The sequence below is a fragment of the Saccopteryx bilineata genome, chromosome 3 (genome assembly GCF_036850765.1).
Source record: "Saccopteryx bilineata isolate mSacBil1 chromosome 3, mSacBil1_pri_phased_curated, whole genome shotgun sequence".
NCBI lineage: Eukaryota > Metazoa > Chordata > Mammalia > Chiroptera > Emballonuridae > Saccopteryx > Saccopteryx bilineata.
In genome coordinates this window covers 16328234-16349713 of record NC_089492.1, presented here as the reverse complement: position 1 = coordinate 16349713, position 21480 = coordinate 16328234, and the positions used below count along the sequence as shown (strand labels likewise).

At 40.7% G+C, this 21480-nt stretch overlaps 1 protein-coding gene across 3 annotated transcripts in view; it reads left to right on the top strand.

Moving 5' to 3' along the window:
• The window catches only part of COL14A1 (collagen type XIV alpha 1 chain), a 210668-nt gene that overhangs the window by 51300 nt on the left and 137888 nt on the right, over positions 1-21480 (top strand). For all 3 annotated transcript variants that reach the window (XM_066265751.1, XM_066265750.1, XM_066265752.1), the window contains exons 6-14: positions 1047-1202; positions 2691-2810; positions 4774-4938; positions 7587-7748; positions 10456-10607; positions 11729-11858; positions 13382-13527; positions 16387-16516; positions 20844-20983. In XM_066265751.1, the coding sequence (XP_066121848.1) occupies positions 1047-1202; positions 2691-2810; positions 4774-4938; positions 7587-7748; positions 10456-10607; positions 11729-11858; positions 13382-13527; positions 16387-16516; positions 20844-20983 (1301 nt within the window). The remainder of the gene's footprint in view (positions 1-1046; positions 1203-2690; positions 2811-4773; positions 4939-7586; positions 7749-10455; positions 10608-11728; positions 11859-13381; positions 13528-16386; positions 16517-20843; positions 20984-21480) is intronic.

The following is a 21480-nucleotide window of genomic DNA, read 5'->3' as shown; positions in this document are numbered from 1 at the left end:
CCAACTGTCATTGTATCGCAGTGCTTGTGTCAAATAAGATCCCCCTTATTTGACTTAAAAGTGGCCCCAAAGCACAAAAGTAGTGGTGCTGGCAGTTAGGACATGTCAAAGAGAAAGAAGTCATAAACTTTATCATAGGTATGTATGAATAGGAAAAAAACATAGTGTGTGTGTGTGTGTGTATATATATATATATGTGTATATCTTATTTATATATGTACTCACACATACATATATGTATATACATATATGTGTGTATGTATGTGTATATACATGTGTGTGTATATGTATGTGTGTATGTGTATATATATGTGTGTGTATGTATATATATGTATGTGTATATGTGTGTGTATGCATACATATACATACACACACAAACACATAAACACATACATGGGTGGGTATTATTCAAGGTATCAGGCATCCACTGGGGGATCTTGGAATGTATCCCCCATGGATAAGGGGGACTGCTGTGAGCACAAGATTTTGAATTTGGAGATATTCTTGGGCCCTTTCCAATTCTCTTCTTCCACAAACCCTTTCTACTTCAGCAGAGGTCCGTGTGCCTTCCTCAGGCTGAATGTGTGGCCTGACATTTGCTCTCCTCTCCTGCTCCTCCCTCCAGATCACTTATCAGAGCAGGAGGGCCGCCTATGCCTGCTTGCCACCTTCCCCATCCCTGCTTACTCTCTCACACGGGCGTTGCTAAGATCATTCCTGGAAAGAATCCGCAGGCTGACGCCCAAAGCTGAATGATTCTGCACAGACGTTGCTTTCTAAAATACGCCCGAGCCTTGAGCTGCCAGCATGGTACGAGCCCGCCAGGACTTCACTACCTTTCCAGGGCACTGGCTCTGCCGCCAACCGTGACCACGATTTCTGCCCAGCGAAAACGCAGTTAAGGGAAGAGTTATAAAAATATGGTTGCCTTAATGGGAACTTTATTGTAGTCTTAGTACTAAGTTATTTGAAAGGCGTTAAAATAGACTCACTCTTTTCGAAGTTCCAATGGTGACATGGGTACTTTTCTGGTTTGTACTTTGCAGAAGTGAAGTTTTTCTGTCAAACTCCAGCAATTGCGGATATTGTCATCCTGGTTGATGGCTCATGGAGCATTGGAAGATTCAACTTCAGACTGGTTCGACTTTTCTTGGAAAACCTGGTGACAGCATTCGACGTGGGCTCAGACAAGACGCGCATTGGTACACCTTCTGCTATTAATAACAGTCCACTGTCAAGGGGAAACTTTGGGAGAGCTTCTCAAGAAATTTCAAACACTCTTTACAAAGCTGCTTTCAGAATTATAGGGTCAACTATAGTGGTGTTCCCCTGAGGTGTAAGTTTGGATCAATAAATATTAATTTTGCTATGACACTGTCACTCGATTAATTATTGAACATATTTTAATTATCCGGAAGTCAAAGACTTCTCTGCCTAATAATGATAATAATACTAATATATTTTTAAAGATAATATTTATTCGTTTTGCAGAGAGGAGAGAGAGCAAAGGGTGGGGGAGTGAGAAGCATCAACTCATAGTTGCTTCATTTTTGTTGTTCATTGATTGCTTCTCATCTGTGCCTTGACCTGGCAAGCCCAGGGTTTCTTTTTTTTTTTTTTTTTTCATTTTTCTGAAGCTGGAAACAGGGAGAGACAGCCAGACAGACTCCTGCATGCGCCCGACCGGGATCCACCCGGCACACCCACCAGGGGCGACGCTCTGCCCACCAGGGGGCGATGCTCTGCCCATCCTGGGCGTCGCCATGTTGCGACCAGAGCCACTCTAGCGCCTGGGGCAGAGGCCACAGAGCCATCCCCAGCGCCCGGGCCATCTTTGCTCCAATGGAGCCTTGGCTGCGGGAGGGGAAGAGAGAGACAGAGAGGGAAAGCACGGCGGAGGGGTGGAGAAGCAAATGGGCGCTTCTCCTGTGTGCCCTGGCCGGAATCGAACCCGGGTCCTCCGCACGCTGGGCCGACGCTCTACCGCTGAGCCAACCGGCCAGGGCCAAGCCCAGGGTTTCAAACCCGTGACCTCAGCATTCCAGGTGGATGCTTTATCCACTGCGCCACTACAGGACAGGCAATAATATTTTCCAAGTTAGAGTTGGCTTAAGAATTTATCAGATAAGTTTTCTTAGGAAACAGTTCAATGTAGTGAAACATTATACTAAAAAAAAAAAAAAGGAAATTGGAAATAGTTTTGCCAAATTAAATCTTGCTGAGATAAAAAGCAAATAAAAAACATTTTAAATCTTCAAGCAACATGTTCACTTTATTACAAAAAGTCTTCTAGTTTTACTTTTAAATACCCATTAAGGCAACTCTTTTCTTTGAGAATAAAAACCAATGCATAAATCTAGACCTTTTATCTATGAACATAATCAGATATTTAGGAAACACGCTAAGTACCTAATTAGGTGGTCACTTTTAAAGAGCTAGAAAATAGATACATTTCCTCAGCCCCCAGATTATTAGTTCTCCGGATTAATTTTTTAAATTAATGCCAGGAATCCTCCCCTCCCCGCCACCTCTCTCTGGGAATCCTTCTTGAAATTGCATAGGGAGTCAGAGAAAAATGTTCTGCAAGAATTTAGCCCTTCAGCGTTCTAATTTCTCAACTAGTCCACTAGACCTCTGAGTTACATACAACCCATCATTTCTCAGTGGGCTTTCTTATCTTTGTTTTCCAGGTCTTGCACAGTATAGTGGTGACCCCAGAATAGAATGGCATTTGAATGCCTTTAGCACAAAAGATGAGGTGATTGAAGCCGTCCGAAATCTACCATACAAGGGTGGAAATACACTAACAGGTATGTCTTGTTTAGTCCACACTTTTAGCAATGTATTTTGCAGAAGAATAGTTTTATTTCTTCAGTCTGCCTCTTTGTAAGACTTAGCGGAGTATTTTTCAAAACAAAGCTAGTATCTAAGGCAGTGGTCCCCAACCTTTTTTGGGCCACGGACCGGTTTAATGTCAGAAAATATTTTCACGGACCGGCCTTTAGGGTGGGACGGATAAATGTATCACGTGACCGAGACAAGCATTAAGAGTGAGTCTTAGATGGATGTAACAGAGGGAATCTGGTCATTTAAAAAAAAAAATAAAACATCATTCAGACTTAAATATAAATAAAATGGAAATAATGTAAGTTATTTATTCTTTCTCTGCAGACTGGTACCAAATGGCCCACGGACCGGTACTGGTCCGCAGCCCGGGGGTTGGGGACCACTGATGTAAGGTTCTTCATCAGGTCTTTTCTCAAACTCAGCGTTAGGAGTTAGAACCTAGACATTTCCTTCCACATGGATATACTGTCCCAGAAAGGACTTGGTTGACCTAGAAAAAAATGGACCTGTTTCTGAAGCTGACTACATTCAGTCGCTGTCTTAACCTTTGTGAGTCCTTTTTCATCCCTCTCTTTTCACCTGTCAATGAGTCAAAGCAAGTTCTTACCTTGCATTCAGTGAAGGTATTTGCTTGGCCCTTGTTCTGCAATCGGTAATCAAGAAATTATTTGTGGATCTTTGACTGACTGACTGATCATTTTGATAAATAAAAGAGGGAAGAATATTTAGATGATAATTCTCCCAGCCACAAAAGGTTATACCAGGTTTTAACCTTACTGCTTGCTACTTCCTTCCATAGGTGTACGATGTACCTTTTCAGTCAAAACATAGATGCTGTTATTAAGTTTTAAGAAAACTGCTGAAATCCTGACAGTTGCTTTGCCAAGTTGAGGCATAATCAAATGGTTGTTTTTTTTGTTGTTGTTGTTAATACAACAAAAAAAGTATTTAACACAAATCCTATAATATTATAGAGATTTCTTTTTATTTTCTTTCTTGGTAAAAAGTGTCACACTCAAGAGATGGGAGTTCAATTATTCTTTAAGATATGCCCCCCCCCCCCCACTACCTAAAAAAGAGAGTCAGAAAGAATTTCTGGTTCTTGGGACCATCATTAGCAAAAGTGAAAGTGTAGTGATAATAGGAACAGTCACTATTGTGTGAGCATTCTTTCTTATTCTAAATTATACAGGTATGAATTTTCTCGTGCACAGATCTGTCAATGTCCATTGGCCATGAATTCAGTGTTCTTTATAAATGCTGGTTTCTGAAATGGGGCAGTATTCAGTTATCTTTATTACCTCTCTTCTAGTAGATTTTAGGTGTTTTTTTTTTGTTTGTTTGTTTGTTTTGTTTTTGGTATTTCTCTGAAGCTGGAAACGGGGAGAGACAGTCAGACAGACTCCTGCATGTGCCTGACCGGGATCCACCCGGCACGCCCACAAGGGGGCGACGCTCTGCCCACCAGGGGGCGATGCTCTGCCCCTCCAGGGCATAGCTCTGTCTAGACCAGAGCCACTCTAGTGCCTGGGGCAGAGGCCAAGGAGCCATCCCCAGCGCCCGGGCCATCTTTGCTCCAATGGAGCCTCAGCTGCGGGAGGGGAAGAGAGAGACAGAGAGGAAAGAGAGGGGGAGGGGTGGAGAAGCAGATGGGCGCTTCTCCTGTGTGCCCTGGCCGGAAATCGAACCCGGGACTTCTGCACTCCAGACCGACGCTCTACCACTGAGCCAACCGGCCAGGGCCTAGATTTTAGTTTTTCATCTGATTTTTTGAGGAAGAGAATGTTTGTAAAAATGAAGATGAAAGTTTGCATCTAATACAATTTCTTTAATAAGTTTCTCATCTTGTGGTTACATTCTGCAGGATCGGAAAGCATTTTATTAGAAGTGGTTGGTTGGTGTTTATTTTTCCTTATTTCATTCCAGGTCTTGCTTTGAATTACATTTTTGAAAATAGCTTTAAGCCAGAAGCAGGAGCAAGAACTGGGGTATCCAAAATTGGTATTCTGATCACAGACGGGAAGTCCCAGGATGATATTATCCCGCCATCCAGAAACCTTCGTGAATCTGGTGTAGAACTGTTTGCCATAGGTACGTGTTCTATCCAGTCCTGTTTCCACAGTGGGTGCAGACCCAGAGCCACTTACACAATGTCATGCAAAGTGCACTTCATTGAAAGCCAGAGGAGACTGTCAGGCACTCTATAGTGTGAGGATCTCCGGGTCAGTTACCACACATCAAATGTGAAAAGCATAAAGTGCAATGGTTAGATTTATTCTTGTTACCTTTTATTAGTCAAGATTTTTCTCTTTAGTATCTCTTTTTTGGTAGTATATGGTGTAGAATTCATCGCTTTCAAGTAATTAAGGTTCTGCCGCTATGTAAAGAAAGGACAAAGTTTCAGATATGCAGTATTATTTTTCTGAAACTCTTTTTAAGGTATTATTCTTTTGTTTTTTCCATTGATTTGAGAAGGGGGGTTGGGAGGAAGGAGAGAAAGGGAGAGAGAGAGAGAGAGAGAGAGAGAGAAGAAGAAGTGTGAAAGAGAAACATCAACTTGCTGTTCCACCTAGCTGTTCCACCCAGCTGTGCACTCATTGGTTGCATTTCACATGTGCTCTGATGGGGATCGAACCCATGACCTCAAGGGGCTGGGACAGTGCTCTATCCACCGACCTACCCATCTAGGGTTAAGGTATTATTTATGTGGAAAATGATATGTCTACGGCCCACATGCAGAATAACTGTAAAATATCTCGATGATGCAGTTTTGCTCTTGATTAAAATGTTTATATTTCCTTTGGCAGTAGGAAGGTCTTCTAGTTAGTAGAGACCGACAAAACAAAAACAAACCCTGGAACAAGACACAGCTCCTCTGGTCCAATTCTAGGTTTGCTATCAAAATGTGGTTTACAGAGTGTTTCATTCGAGAAGCATGCTCTTATTTGCGTTGTGCCAGGCATTGTGGTAGGTGCGGAGGCACAGGAAGCAGGAGGGACAAGTCCTTGCAAAACAAATCTCTTCCCAGTCCTGAGGACTGGCTCCTCTCCGTCCAAAGCAGTGACACACTGTTTTGTTTGAAAATATAAAAATGAGAAATTATGCATTATATATATATATATATATATATATATATATATATATTCCTCGAACAGTTTTATATAAATTCAAACTTGGTTGGTTTTAACTAAAAGCCATGCGAAAGCGTCACCGAGGTTAAGCTCATTGCTTTAGCATGCTCTAATGTTATTGTGTTATTGTGGACCTAGATCCAACTGTGCATTTTAGAAGCTATTGTAGAAGTCCTTCAGGCAAGAAACATCAGAGAGATGGATGCAGTTTTCATTTTCTATTTCACAATCCTTTCCTCCAACAAAGAAAATCCCTTCAGAAGACATAAACTAATGGGGGATTAATTCATGTGTTTACTCTCGATTTTCTGGTCTTGTTAATAATGAATGGATGAGTTTTTAAACAAAGCTTTAAGTGAATTCAGATGTGATTTGGACTTTTTTTTTCCTTTGGAAATTACCTGAAAACCAGTAGTATTTATTATCCTATGACCCCCTAAAGCAAATAGTCGAGAGACAACCAATGCTTTGTTACTCAGTGTGTTTGCTGAGGCACAAGATGAATTAAGTAGCACAGCCAGGCATCTAAGAAGTCATTCATGCTGCCCCAGGTGTAATCTCTCTTCCTGGCTTCCGTGGGACCCCTTTGAACACTCTTGGAGGATTGAACTGCTCCTTGCTCGTTGGAGCCTGGGGCAGAGAAGTCTACGCCACACCCAGAAAGCCCAGCCCTGTGCCCTCCTTTTGTCTGTTTCCGTTTCCAGTTGTAAATATTTAGTCATTTTAATGTGTAGTCTCCTAAGAGGGAGCATGACATGGTGGTAAAGAGCAGAGGACTTTGGATCCAGACACTTCTTGGTTGTGTTTCCTTGAGCAAGTTAATTAACCTCTCTGTGCATCGGTTTACTCATCTGTAAAACAGGAGAAACAATTGTGCCGAACTTCTAGGGTTGGTTGTAAGGATTAGATGTTAAGTTAATATATAATATACATAAAACACTGAGTACTTGGGGCTCTGCACACTCTGAGTGTTAGCATTCACTGCTAAGACAGAGACCAGAGAGGTTGCATGAGGACCAAGGTTTTTTGTATTTTTTTTGGTATCACTCTACTCCCCACTGTATTCCAAACCCCCAGCATTGCACTTGACCCATAGTCAAGGAATTCAATAAATACTGTGGAAGAACCAGAGCTTCCCTATTTGCAATGGTTATTAGCCAGGCGATTGTATTTGAGTATGTTAAACATTTTTTCCCAAGCTGTCTCTTGATAAGATAATAAGATTAATAATAATTATTATATTATTTTTATTTGAGCAGTATCTTTCCATTTAAATAAACTTGTTTTATAGAATTTTTAAACCTGTAATTTTGATCCTTCCGAATACTGGTTTAATTACTATTGCTTCTGCAATATTCAAGGAAGACAAAAGTTAGTTTTATCCATACATCTTCCTGTTAAGACATATTGAAGGAAATTAAGATAAGCCATTTAAATATGATTCTGAAGGTGACTTTTAAAAAGCATCAGATGGGAGGGATGGGCATCTTTAAAGGGGCAGGTGCTTTGATCGCAGTAGACACTGAGGGGCTCACGTTGGGAACCCTGCCGTTGCTTTTAAAAATGAAGCATGGATGTCACAGCCCTTCTTGTTGTTCTCAATGCAAGGGGTCAAGAACGCGGATGAGAATGAACTGCAGGAGATCGCCTCTGAGCCGGACAGCACTCACGTGTACAACGTGGCCGAGTTTGACCTGATGCACACGGTGGTGGAGAGTCTGACCAGGGCTGTCTGCTTACGGGTGGAGGAGCAGGACAGGGAGATCAAAGGTAAACGGATGGCAGAGAGCAGTCACTCTGTGCACGTGGGTGTCACCTGAGCGATAGCCTGTCATGGGTTATGAGGATTCTTACCATCTTTCACATTGACTTTCGAAGCCCAGTCCTTGATTCTCCTGGGAAGTGAATCATCAGAGTAGACACGGGGGTATGTTGGTGGCTTTGTGTGGCGGGGTGGGGGTGAGGGTATGAGGGAGGAAGGCTTTAACCGCTAGATAATTTTCTCCACAGTATTGTATTTAGACCATCATGTTTGTTTCCTTTAATTGAACTCTGGATTTTGAAGTAATTTTCCATTTACATAGTTGTAAAAAATAATGTAGAGAGAGATCATGTACACTTCATGTTTCCCTCGATGGTACGTATTTCAAGACCGTACTACGATATCATGGGCAGGGCGTGGGCATTGACAGAGCCATGACACAGAGCACTTCCATCGCCACAAATATCACTCCTGTGGTCCTTCATAGCTGCATTCACTTCTCTTCCTTCCCCAACCCCTCCCGAATTCCTGACAACCACTGATCGGTCCTCCATGTCTAAATATTTTTTGTTTTGAAGATGTTATGTAAATGGGATTATACTGTATAGTATGTAACCTTTGGGGATTGTCTTTATTTACTCAGGGTAATTCCCTGGAGATTCTATCAAGGTGTTGCATGTATTGATAGCTCTTTCCTTTTCATTGCTGTGTCGTATTCCACGGGATAGATATGGGTATACCACAGTTTATTTACCCATTCACACACTGAAAGACAGGTTGTTTCTACACTTTGTTGCAAATTAAGCTGCTATGAACAGTCATGTATAAGTTCTTGTGGGAACAAACATTTTTTATTTCTCTGGGATAAAATCCAGGAAGGCAATTGCTGTATCATATTGTAGTATTCTGTTTCGGTTAGTGTAATTTTAGTTAAAAAAACTGCCACACTGTTTTCCAAGGTGACCATAACATTCGACATTCCCACCAGCAATACATAGGTGATTGTTTCTTTGTGTTGTCACCAACATTTATGGTAGCTGCGATTTTTTATTTCAGCCATTTTGAAAAGTGTGTAGGGATAGCTCCTTGTGGTTTTCATTCACATTTCCCAGATGGCCAATGAAGTGGAATGCCTTTTCATGTGCTTATTTTGCATCTGTAACATGCTCTTTGGTGAAATGTCAGTTCATGTCTTTTGCCCATTTACTAGTTGGGCTTCTTTTGATTTTGTTTTATTGTGTTTAGTTTTTAATAGTGAATTTTTGAAAACTCTTTATTTATAGTCCAGATACTAATTATATTTTGGTTATGAGATTTGTTAATATTTTCTCCCAATATGTAGCTTGTCTTTTCATGTTTTTAACAAGGTTTTCTGCAGAGCAAGAAATTTTAATTTTTAATGAGGGACTGGGTTGGGCAGCCAAGCAGTAGTTCTTCAACAGTTTTCTCTAAGCCTCTAATTTTTTTTTTTTTTTTTTTAGAGAGGGGACAGGGAAAGAGAGAGAGAGAGACAGGAACACCAAGCTGCTCCTGTATATGCCCTACCAGGCAATCAAACCAGCAACCTCTGTGCTCTTGGACAATACTTGACCAACCGAGCTATCTGGCCAGGGCTTAATTTTTATTGATTTTTAGAGAAACAGAGAGACGAAGGGAGAGAGAGGAGAGGAGGAAGGGAAGCATTTGTTGTTCCACTCAATCATGCATTTTTTTGTTGATCCCCTGATGGAAATCAAACTCACAATTTGTTTTGGGACGACGCTCTTAACTGACTGAGCTAACTGGCCAGGGCTCTGCTTTCTTAACGAGTGTACTTTAGAACCCAGTCCCCCCCCCACACACACACACATACACACAACAAATCTCTACATGCGTCGCTGATAAAGCATGTAATATAGTATCTGGTCATAGTTAGTGCTCAATAACTCTGTTCTTCCCCCTCTCCCCAGTATTACGGATACTAAAGTCCCCTAAGTGCCCCTAGAGGATAAGAAATTCTAAAGTTCAAGGACCCTGAACTTGACATGTCCCAACTCTTTTGTAGAATCATTTGCTTTAACATTTATAAGACACAAAGTGCTTACATAGTGTCTAGCTCATAGTGGGCATTCAGTATGTTAGCTGCTTTTCCTTCTCTTTTTGCTCTGAGATATTGGCCATTTGTTGAACTGAAGTCTTCAGTATAGCTACTGTACCTTCTGAGGCTTAAAGACACACTGTATCAAGAAGCTGGAGTATTATTATCTCAGCTCTGATACTAATTTTAAGACTTGGGTGAGTTCTTTAAGTTCATTGTGCTTAGGTTTTCCCACCTATGAAATAGGAAGAATAACAGTAATCACTGAGAATTAAATAAAATAATACATGTAATGAGCTTAGAAGAGTACCTGCTGATATCCACATGCTCAATTAATACTGTTTTTCTTTCTTACTATTCTATAGCGATTTCTCTAAGCAAGTTCTTTAGCGTCAAAGACGCTATCTTATTTAAGTTTGTATTCTCAGAATTTAGCATAGGGATTGGTACTTAATAGACACAGAAATGCTTCAAGGAGCAAATGTAGGAGTGAATAACAGACAGAATCAACTTATCTAGAGATGAAGATCTTAGAGGCAGCCTAACAATCAATAGTCATTTCTGACTACTGGGGTTTCCTAGATTCATAAGAAATAACTTTGGTCAAAAGGTTCATGTCATGTGTTTCTTTAATTTAGCTTTGGCCCATGCCACCATTGGGCCGCCTACGGAACTGATTACCTCTGAAGTCACCGCCAGGAGCTTTATGGTGAACTGGACTCAAGCCCCAGGCAAGGTGGAAAAATACAGAGTGGTGTATTATCCGACCAGGGGTGGAAAACCAGACGAGGTAATATGGAGATAATATTTTCAAACCATTATTTTCATTTTCTCAAGTCTTCTGCAGTTGTGAGGCGAAGACAGAAATGGATGTATGAGGAGGTTACTCTGTCACAAACTTTTTAAGTTATTTGACTTTAATAATTTTCCACGTGTCCGTGTCATTTATTTACATCTTTTCTCCCTGTCTCCATCAAATAATCCTCAGAACTGGTCATGTGTCTGTTTTTAGCACAACGTATGTTGACTTGTTTTTCTTCATAGAAATGAATGAATTCTAAGGCACAAGAAACCAGTAGTTAATTATCTGGCCAGAACTGCCTTTTGCTTTCAATCATCTATTCTTTCTACTGTGAGAGTGGTCTGAACTTTCTGACTTAATGAAGTCTGTGTGTTCAGAATCACGAGGTCAGATAGCCCTCCTCCAGGGTTTGGGATTTCCTGGCCGTCTGTGGAGATTAGTGCGATGGAGAAGCCATAAGACAACATCTGGAGCTGGCCTCTTCCAGGGCGGGCCATCACAAGAGAATGCACACCGCCAGATGATTGCATTCTTCCCCGTTCCTACCTCTGCTACAGCAGTTCACAGGGAATATGTTTAACATGTGATGGAATCTCTCTCTCTTTTAAAAATGCCAACCTTTTATTATTCTAACCCCTGATTAACCTCAGCAGGTTACACAATTTTCTTCCGTGTTATGGGGGGAACTATCATTTTTAAGTGTTAGAGAAGTGAGTAGATCATGAAATAAACCATCTGGACTAAAAAAAAAAAATCATACTGTTTCCAATGCTTCTCTCTCTTTCATGACTAATAAACCTTTTAAATGCTTCCCAAAGCCACAAGGACAAATATTACATTAACAGTTATTAAGTGGATGCGATTAGGATGAGAATGACACAATTTCCATTAGATAGGAATTAATAAGGGATTTTCGGACACGTCCCACAAAAGGTGCCTCACTTCATGCAGGAATTCAAGAAGGATCAACTGCCACAGTGGAAAGAGGGTGTGGCACAAATAAGAAGATATTTCATGACGTGTTCTTGCTGGAGACATTTCTGGTTTTTTATTTTAATTCCGCGCGTGGGATATTTCATACTCTTGTTCCTGAACTGTCCTTTGCGCAGGTGGTGGTGGGTGGAAGCGTGTCCTCCACAGTGCTGAAGAACTTGATGTCTCTGACTGAGTACCAGGTGGCGGTCTTTGCCGTGTACTCTCACACCGCCAGCGAGGGCCTGCGGGGAACGGAGACCACACGTACGTACTGGATTCCACCCCGCCTCTGCCTGTGCGCCGCATGGCTCAGGCGGCCTTCCTTCCCTAAACGGGAATTCTGCTCAGGTGGGGTTCCTGGACATCCTGAATCAGATTCCTAGGAAATAGCTGTTATGTTGCGTGCCAGACTGGACCACGCTCTAGCCATAGCTTGTTTATAGGGATACTGTAAAACTCTGGTATGTATAGGAGGGAGCAACCTTGGTGGTGAAGGGTGCAACACACAGGTATTTATATAATAAACAAATATTTAGTGAACGCCTATTATGAACTAAGTACTGAGCTTGAATGCATCAGTAGAAGTCGAGAAGAAACTTTGTAGCTCTCCTGCCTGGAGGAATTAGAAGGCAATTCTGTTTCATCTATTTTTATTATCTATTTCATTGTAATTAAAATAAGCTCCTGAATACTAGTAATTCCTTACCTGAGTATAATCATGATACACACACACACACACACACACACACATACAATCCTGGGAAAAGATGCTCTTAAAAAACACGATTACCTGCTCATTTAGTTATTTAAACATGAGTTGAGGTCCTGTTACACACTAGGCAGTATGTGGAGTTGGTTTAAAACCTCTGCCTCCAGTAAAACTAGCAAAATTAGTGACAGCACTAACCATGTGCCAGGTGTTATGATAATCACATTCCTGTCTGATACACTGTTAGGTTAATCTCTGACAAGATGTATAAGGCAGGTATTTATCCTCCTTCTTTGCAGAAGTATTTTAGCAACAATTTCTGCCCCGAAGCAAGTATTTGTCTTAAGTAAGGGAGGGAATGAAGACTAAAGACATGCAGACAAATCAGTGCCATGAAGTGTTACAGGCACTTCAATCCATGTGTGACAGAGAGCTGCACGTGGAAACCAAGTGCTGAACTTGCCATTGTGGTCGGAAAAGCAGGCAGAGCCAGAGTGAGAAGGACTGGCGTGTGTTTGAAACACCATTTCATACTCCTCATTGGCCTTGGTAAAGCCAGGAGCTCATCATTTATCCTTAATCCCTCTCTCTCTAGCTCTCAAATACAGCCAGTCGTATTTCTTGATTATTCCATTTTTCTCAAGCTTATTGCTACTTTGTCATGTCTCATCACTGCCCTTTATTGAGTGTGGCAGTGAGTATTTATTCATTTGTTTGTTCATCCTGCCGCCCATTCCGTCATTATTAAGTGACCTAACAACTATTTTTAATGGCTGCTGCATGTCAGACCCTGTTTGGTGATGAACATAAAACAATGGTTAGAATAGTCTTCTTGCTCTTGACGGGCTCCCAGAGCAAGGCACCCATCCCTGCAGGGGCGTAGAAGACACTAGAAGATGTTGTTCCTGCTTTAAGCATTCACTGTGTTTACCCTCCCAGAAGGCTGTGTGACCAGATTTAAGGATGGAAATGATCTGAAAAATAGGCAATGTTTACTTAAGTACCATATGGATACTTTGAAATAAGCAAGCCCCTTGGTAATGGCTGGACATGAAAAGAAAGTCCTGTCCTCTTGCAGTTGCTTTACCCATGGCTTCCGACCTTGAACTGTACGATGTGACCGAGAGCAGCCTGAGAGCGAGATGGAATGCGGTGGCCGGGGCATCGGGCTACCTGGTCCTCTACGCCCCTCTCACGGAGGGTCTGGCCGGGGATGAAAAAGAGGTAACCACCTGCTGCCCACTAGAGTCCTAGAAACTTTGACTTCCTTAAAATAGGCTTTTTTCTATAAAAACTTAAGGTATACAATTTAGAAAATTCACATGAAGCAAGAGGAAAAGTCAAGTCACTTTTATTCCCACCACCTAAAGGTAGCAGATTATTCATATTTACTTAAAGTCAAAATTTTCCAGTGCATTTTGACCACAGCCAATGAGAATGGTTTTGTGCTTTTCTGTTTTCATTTTGTTGACTCTGACTATCTTTCCATACCATTAAATAATATTTTATAGTCACTTGAAACATCTTTACAGTAGACCATTATTGTTTTGTACCAAATCATGTTAAAATAATCTCATGTTATTGGACATTTAGATAATTTTCTGGATAAATATGCTTTTGTGACCATTTCTAGTATATGACTTTGTATAGTTGTCTGGTTATTTCCCTAGGATAAAGACCTAGATAGACTTTCTGTTTTCAAAGGGTACGTCGATTATTACACTAAGTATTACTGAATGACTCTAGAGAAGTTCTACATACTTTACGTTTCAATACACGGTTCACTAGTGACTGTTCCCCCTACGTACACTGACTTAAATTACCGTACTTCCCCCAGTATAAGGTGCACCCTTCCCCCAAAAATTTGGTGTCTAAGAACTGGGTGCGTCTTATACAGTGGTTGTAGATTTTTTTCTCTGCTTTTTCATACTTGTTTTTGTGCTCATTGTTGAAGATAGTGATTTGTCATCAGACACAGATGAAGACCAGCTAACAGATGGGAGTTTTGACAGTAATGAGGAGCTGTATGAATTTTATGATGAATAAAACTTGAGTTCAATAACTTTATGTAGTACATTTTGTTTTTCAAATTTCAGGCCCCAATATTAAGGTGCGTCTTATACATGGGAGCATCTTATACATGGGGGAATATGGTATTTTTTTATTAATTTATGAGGTAGACAAATATATCTCCTTGATATGGATTTTTTGTGTGTGTGTGCTTATTCCATTTTAAATGATGAAACTTTGACTCTTGAATGTTTTATGTTAGCCCTCACTTTTAATTTATAGGAAACAATTTCTATAATATAGATGTTCAAGGAATAAAGAGGAAGTGTCTGTGACACTTGGAAGTGTCCTGACTACAGATGGACAAGAGTGGGAGTTCAGAACTTGACTCTTTAATATTGTCTAAAATCTCCTTCTGGTGACAGAGATGATAGGGCCAAACATGTGGTGAATCTGAGTGTGTCAAGATCAGAGCACTGGTGACGTGTTCTTTTATTTGCAAGGTTTAGACAGCTTTTATCCATTTGGATTTAATGCTGATTTGAATGATTTTGACAGAAAGGACACAATGATGTCGGAAAGATGCTCAGCTTCACCAGGAAAGAGACAAATGAAAAAGAGGGGGTGCTGGTTCCTACCCAGTCACTGAGGAAACATTTTAAATCTGTTAATACTACAGATTAGAGAGCATGTGGGGAAACAGTCACTCATATAAATTGTACAGTTGCCTAAGAGAATAATTTGAAATGTTTTATCAAGTTAAATACATGTGTAGTTTTTGAAGTATTTATCATAGGGAAACATTCTGCAAGGATTTTTTGTAATGCAGGGACTTGTTCAGAATAAAATATTAAAACTAACTGACATTCATCAACAGAGAAATGGGAAAGAGAGGCATATTTATACAAAAGAATACCATAAAGGAATTACATAATGTCAGACCTGTCCCTGTGTATCAACATGGATAAATCTTAAAAGAGAATATTGAAAGAGAAAAAAAATTGTGAAAATATTATGTTGTTATAGTTCCATTTACATATGTTGTTAAACATACATATATTATTTATAGATATATACGTATGTATGTAGAAGTAAAAAAATGGTTCAATAAGATTTACCTCAACATTAGAGTAGAGGTAGAGAACAGAAAGAATGAGAGAGAATTTTAGTTTTATCCGAATATATTAGTTCTTTTAAAAACCAGATCTGAAGTTGATATGACAGAATGTTGACATTTATTAAATTTGAGTGATGGCTACATAAGGGTGTATTATAGTATTTACTCTACATTTATATTGTCTATGTAGAGATGTCTCAAAATTAAAATCTTTAATTTGACAATAATAACACAGGAAGTTGTGTGACTGGACATTGTCTATGGAGACATTTTTCTTTCTTCCAAAAACAAAAATAAAACCTTCCTGTTATGTGGCTGTCAGTTGCTACACAACTGAAAATCTTGGCTAGCTTGACTCTAAGTGTCATAAAAACCATCCCAGAATCAAAAAGCAAATTGCCAACTTGGGCACCAGGGTGAGTTGATGTCTTCTGAATCCTGGAAAAGACTTGCAATCCAGGTGAACAGTCCCTTTGTTGAACTGGGCAACAGAACTGGTCCAGCTCTGTCGGCTTGGAAGCAAAGGCCGGGCATCCAGCCAAGCGACTGGTTAGAATTAGCCAAGTGGGGAAAGATGCCCATTGGCACCGCCTCCAGCACGCTGGCCTGGAGCTAGCACACTTTCTAGAGAACATTTCTGATTCGGTTCTGCCCACACTCTTCTGGGGACCAAATATTCAACCCTGTTATTCTTGCTGCCGTTACCACTTGGCCAGATGTGAAGAGTTATCCTGAAAGAGCATGCACGGGTATATTTAGTTTTATATGGTCCTGTAGCATCTGTTTCTAATATAAAATGATGTGACGACAAACAAATTATGGCTGAAGCCTGTTTGATGAAGGGGTGGTGAAGAGACAGTTTTATTCTGCGAAATCTCACCTTTATCCAGTCCCACTCTGATCGGCATGAATAACGCACAGTTGGCTCACAATCTGATAACATGTGTTCTTTTCAGATGAAAATCGGAGAGACCCACACCGATATTGAATTGCGTGGGCTGTTGCCCAATACGGAATACACAGTTACAGTTTATGCTATGTTTGGAGAAGAGGCCAGCGATCCTGTTTCGGGACAAGAAACAACATGTGAGCAGTTCTGTCATTCCGATGAGATGCTGTAATAGACGCCCAGATCAACACTGGGATTCTGGGTTGGAAGTGCCGGTTTAGGTCGAAGCCCCTTCAGAGCTAGTTGTAACTTAAGGAAATGTGTATTTTGAGATGTAAAGTACAGCACAAGGAAGATTGTTAATAACATCGTAATGACTGTGTGCAGTGCCAGGCGGATACTAGACTTATTAGGAGGATCACTTCTAAAATTATGTAAATGTCTAATAATTAAAAAAATTTTTTTTAATTAAAAAGAAAATGTATACTTTATTTAGGGGAAAGAAATGTATTCTAGTCTTATACTGCTCACAACAATCAGGGAATATTTTATAGCTTCCTGTTCATTTTGCAATATCCCCTGAGTTTTGTGAGCAGTAGATTATGTCATACGGACTCCAGAACTGAACTTTGGCACCCTTTAGCCACCAACATCTTCGTCTAAACCCAAAGGCTAGATCAGGATGTAGGAGGAAGAACATGAGCTTTGGAATCAGAGCAGCTGAGACAGGAATCCGGCTCAAGTCATATTTTAAGTGGGTGACAATGGGCAGGTCTGTGAGAGGAGGAATAATAATTACAGGCGAAATGCAGTCGGACAGGTGAAAGCACTTAACACACGTGGACTGGGTCTTTTTCCCGACTCTTATCAAAATTACCTTTTTTTTCAAAAAAACTTCTTTGCAATTCTTTTTATCTCAGGCTATTATTATATTTATAGTTAGCTTTTTTATAGAGAAATAATTTAATTAGCAGGTCTAATTATGTCTTAATGTAGGGAGTTCATAATATTTTTAGAAAATGTAAATACAGGAACATGTAGGGACACTCAGGGTCTTGCCCAGCCCTTTGAGCCTTGGGAACAGGTGAAAAGCACAATTTCTACAGCATTTTTATTGTTAAGATTCCATTTGAAATGTACGGAAACATTTAATGATAAAAAAGTTTTATTCTACATTCACTCTTTGTTAATTAGGCTGTGTTGTTCTTGCTCTTTGAGGGAAGACAAATGTAGTTAAAACAGCAAATAAACAAGCTCCCCCTAGGAGAGCCCAAAATGGAAGAAAAGAAATGAGTCATGCCAGACAGCATCTGATATATCAATTGACTTAAGTGAACTTTTTCTAACTGCCTATCTATTCTTTACTTAGCATACTCATTTCTTTATATTAAAAAAAACCCCAACAAATTGGCCTTGACCAGTTGGCTTAGTGATAGTCGGCCCAATGTGTGGATGTCCCATGTTCAATTCCTGGTCAGCGCACACAGGAGAAGTGCCCATCTGCTTCTCCACCCCTCCCCTTCTTGCTTCTCTCTCTTCCCCCCTCCCTCGTGCAGCCATTGCTCCATTGGAGCAAGTTGGCCCCTGACACTAAGGATGGCTCCATAGCCTCTGCCTCAGGCATTAAAAAGAGCTCAGTTGCTGAGCAACAGACCAATGCCCCAGATGAGCAGAGCATCACCCCCTACGGGGCTTGCTGTGTGAATCCTGGTTTGCGGGGCAAACCTATCTGTTTCTCTGCCTCCCCTACTCTCACTGAATTTAATTAATTAATAAAATTGCATCACTCTTTTCCACCATTAGTAATTGATTTTTTTTGTTTTACAGGGACAAAGAGAGAGTCAGAGAGAGGGATAGATAGGGACAGACAGACAGGAACGAAGAGAGATGAGAAGCATCAATCATCAGTTTTTCGTTGCAACACCTTAGTTGTTCATTGATTGCTTTCTCATATGTGCCTTGACAGACCGTGGGGCTACAGCAGACCGAGTAACCCCTTGCTCAAGCCAGTGACCTTGGGTTCAAGCTGGTGAGCTTTTTTGCTCAAGCCAGATGAGCCCACGCTCAAGCTAGCGACCTTGGGGTCTCAAACCTGGGTCCTCCACATCCCAGTCCAACGCTCTATCCACTGCGCCACCACCTGGTCAGGCAGTAATTGATTTTTTTTTAAGTCCTAAAAACTGACATTCTGGGTACTTGTTCCCGAGACTGGTGTTCTTTTTATTAGTTGGCTTTTTATTTTTTGTCTTTTTATTGAATTTATTGTGGTTACATTGGTTAATAAAAGTAAATAGGTTTCAAGTATATAATTCTATAATTAATCATCTGTATATTATATTGTGTATTCACCACCCAAAGTCAAGTCACCTTCCATCACCGTTTAGGCTGGCATTTTTATGAACAAAGGAAATGATACATTGTTTCATCATACTGCCAAATTTAACTGAACTCCACAAAAATATAGAGTAAAATGTGTACAACCCTTAAAATTATTTTATGGCTATTCTCTCTCCGGTAGTTTCTCCTCAATACTTAAGGGTAAATCTGAGAACTAAGTCTTATAGGCTCTTTATTGCATACACACACACACACACACACACACACGCACACGCACACGCACACACACACTCAATGAAAGAATTGTCCTTAGGAAGAGGAAACATGCTTTGTACCATTGCTGACAATCGTCATTATTTATCTTCTAGGCTTTTGCTCTGTTGGTTCTATCACAAGTTTTTAAAGCAGTTGATCAGTTGCCTGGGTTAAACCCTAACTGCTCTTCTCCTCCTGCTAACCATGACCTTGGCCAAGCTATCTTACTTTCATGATCTATATAGTAGGGATAATTGTAACTCTGTCCTTGCAGTCTAATGTAAGGATTTAATGAGTTAACATGTTAGGTTGCAAACTCATCAAAAGCATGCAATAAATTTTAAGTGTTGTTTTTACTATAAACCTGTAAAAGTTCACAGACCTCTTAAAGCTTATTGATGAGTTTTGATCTGTTGAATCAGAAGGAGGACCTTGAAGAAATGCAGAACATGGGATCAATAGGAATCTGCAGAAATACCTAATCCTCTCTAAGTATTTTTAATACAATAGCAAAATGTTTAAGTTTATCTAGTCTCACAAAGTCACGGAGATTTACCCAATCAGGAATTCTGCCCATTGATTAAATTTTTGTGTGTGTGACAGAGACAGAGAGAGTCAGATAGGGACAGATAGACATGAAGGGAGATGAGAAGCATCAATTTTTCATTGAGGCTCCTTAGTTGTTCATTGATTGCTTTCTCATATGTGCCTTGACTGGGGGGCTACAGTAGTGAGTGACCCCTTGTTCAAGCCAGTGACCTTGGGCTCAGGTCAGCGACTTTCGGCTTCAAGCCAGTGACCTTTGGGCTCAAGCCAGTGACCATGGGGTCTATGATCCTACACTCAAGCCAGAGACCCTGCACTCAAGCTGGTGAGCCTGTGCTCATGCCAGCAATCTTGGGGTATCGAACCTGGGGCTTCTGTGCCCCAGTCCAACACTCTATCCACTGCATCACCACCTGGTCAGGCAAAAAAATACTTATTGAGTACTTGCTATGTTAGGGATAAAGCGCAGAACAAAAGTAAGCCAAATTTCCTAACCCTCTGAGATTATAATTCAGTGGGGAAGAGATACAGTAGACCAATCAAGGTGCAATAAAAAAAGAAGTCAGGGCAGTGGGGTAGGTAGCATGGGTGATCAGGAGAAACCTCGCTGAGAGGGCGACATATGTTCAGAAACCTGAATCTCAGCCTGACCTGTGGTGGCACTGAGGATAAAGTGTCAACCTGAAATGCTGAGGTCACCGGATTGAAACCCTGGGCTTGCCAGGTCAAGGCACATATGGGAGTTGATGCTTCCTGCTCCTCCTTCAATCTCTCTTTCTCTCTTAAAATGAATAAAGTCTTAAAAAAAAAAAACAAAACCAAACCCTCAATCTTGGCTGACTCCAAGGTTTTTGGCCTGAATAATGGGAAGAGTGGAGTTTCCATTTGCTCAGAGGGAGAAAATTGGGAGAGGCTGCAGGAGTCAGTGGCTCAGTTTTGGACATGTTTTGAAATGCCTACTAGACCCAAGTAGAGCTGGCAGGTCAGCATCACCCTCACTTTGCCCATTGGAGATTGTGGAGTGGGCAAGTAGAGTGGTTTTGCCAGAATCACAGGATAAGTGAGTGGAATAGCTAAGGTTTAATGTCAGGGGTCCTGGTTGACCTATTAGGTTGCTTATTTACTCCAGCCTCTACCAGCAATGATTAGAGGAGAAAGGCACAGAAAACTTACCTAAATCGTATTAATTTCTAAGCATGTGAAATTTATTACTACTATTCATTCCTTACAAGGAATACTTTTTTATTTGTTAGTTTTTCTGTTATACATTATCTGGATGAGATGTTTCATTTGTAAGTAGCTCGGAAGTCAAAGATGCTGTTTTGTATTTTTTTTACATGTATATTATTTAAATTTTAATTATTTTCTATTCCATTTACTGCAAAGTACCTTTAAGTCCGCCAAGAAACCTGAGAATCTCCAATGTTGGTTCTAACAGTGCTCGGTTAGCCTGGGACCCGACTTCCAGAAAGGTCACTGGTTATCGAATTGTATATAACAACGCAGATGGGACGGAAATCAATGAGGTAAGCTATGGAACACAATGTCTGTTTTCCCCCTAGTTGTGTATTAGTTTTTTCTTAATAATTATTTTATTTTATTATTTTAATGTTTACTTTATTGAATTTAGGGAGTGGAAAGGAGACATAGGAACATGTGTTCCTGTAGGTGCCCTGACCGGGGATAGAACCAACAGCCTCTGCACTTTGGGGCCATGCTCTCACCAGCTGAGCTACCCAGGGCTCCACTGGTTGTGATTACCTTTTTATGGCTGCAGAATCCACCATCTTAAAACATAATAGCTTAAAACGATCCTAATTATTTTCTTTCACAGTTTCTAGGTCAAGAATTGAGACTTGGTATGCCATTCTGGCTTAGGGTCACTCAGGAGATTGAAGCCAGTTAGCGCCGAATCTGGTGAACTCAATATGGCTCTCTCTTTTGCGTGTATGGTGCCTGGTCTGGGAAGCATGGGTCAGCTGGGGGCAGGGGTAGCTCTCTGTGTGTCTAAGTAGACCCTTCA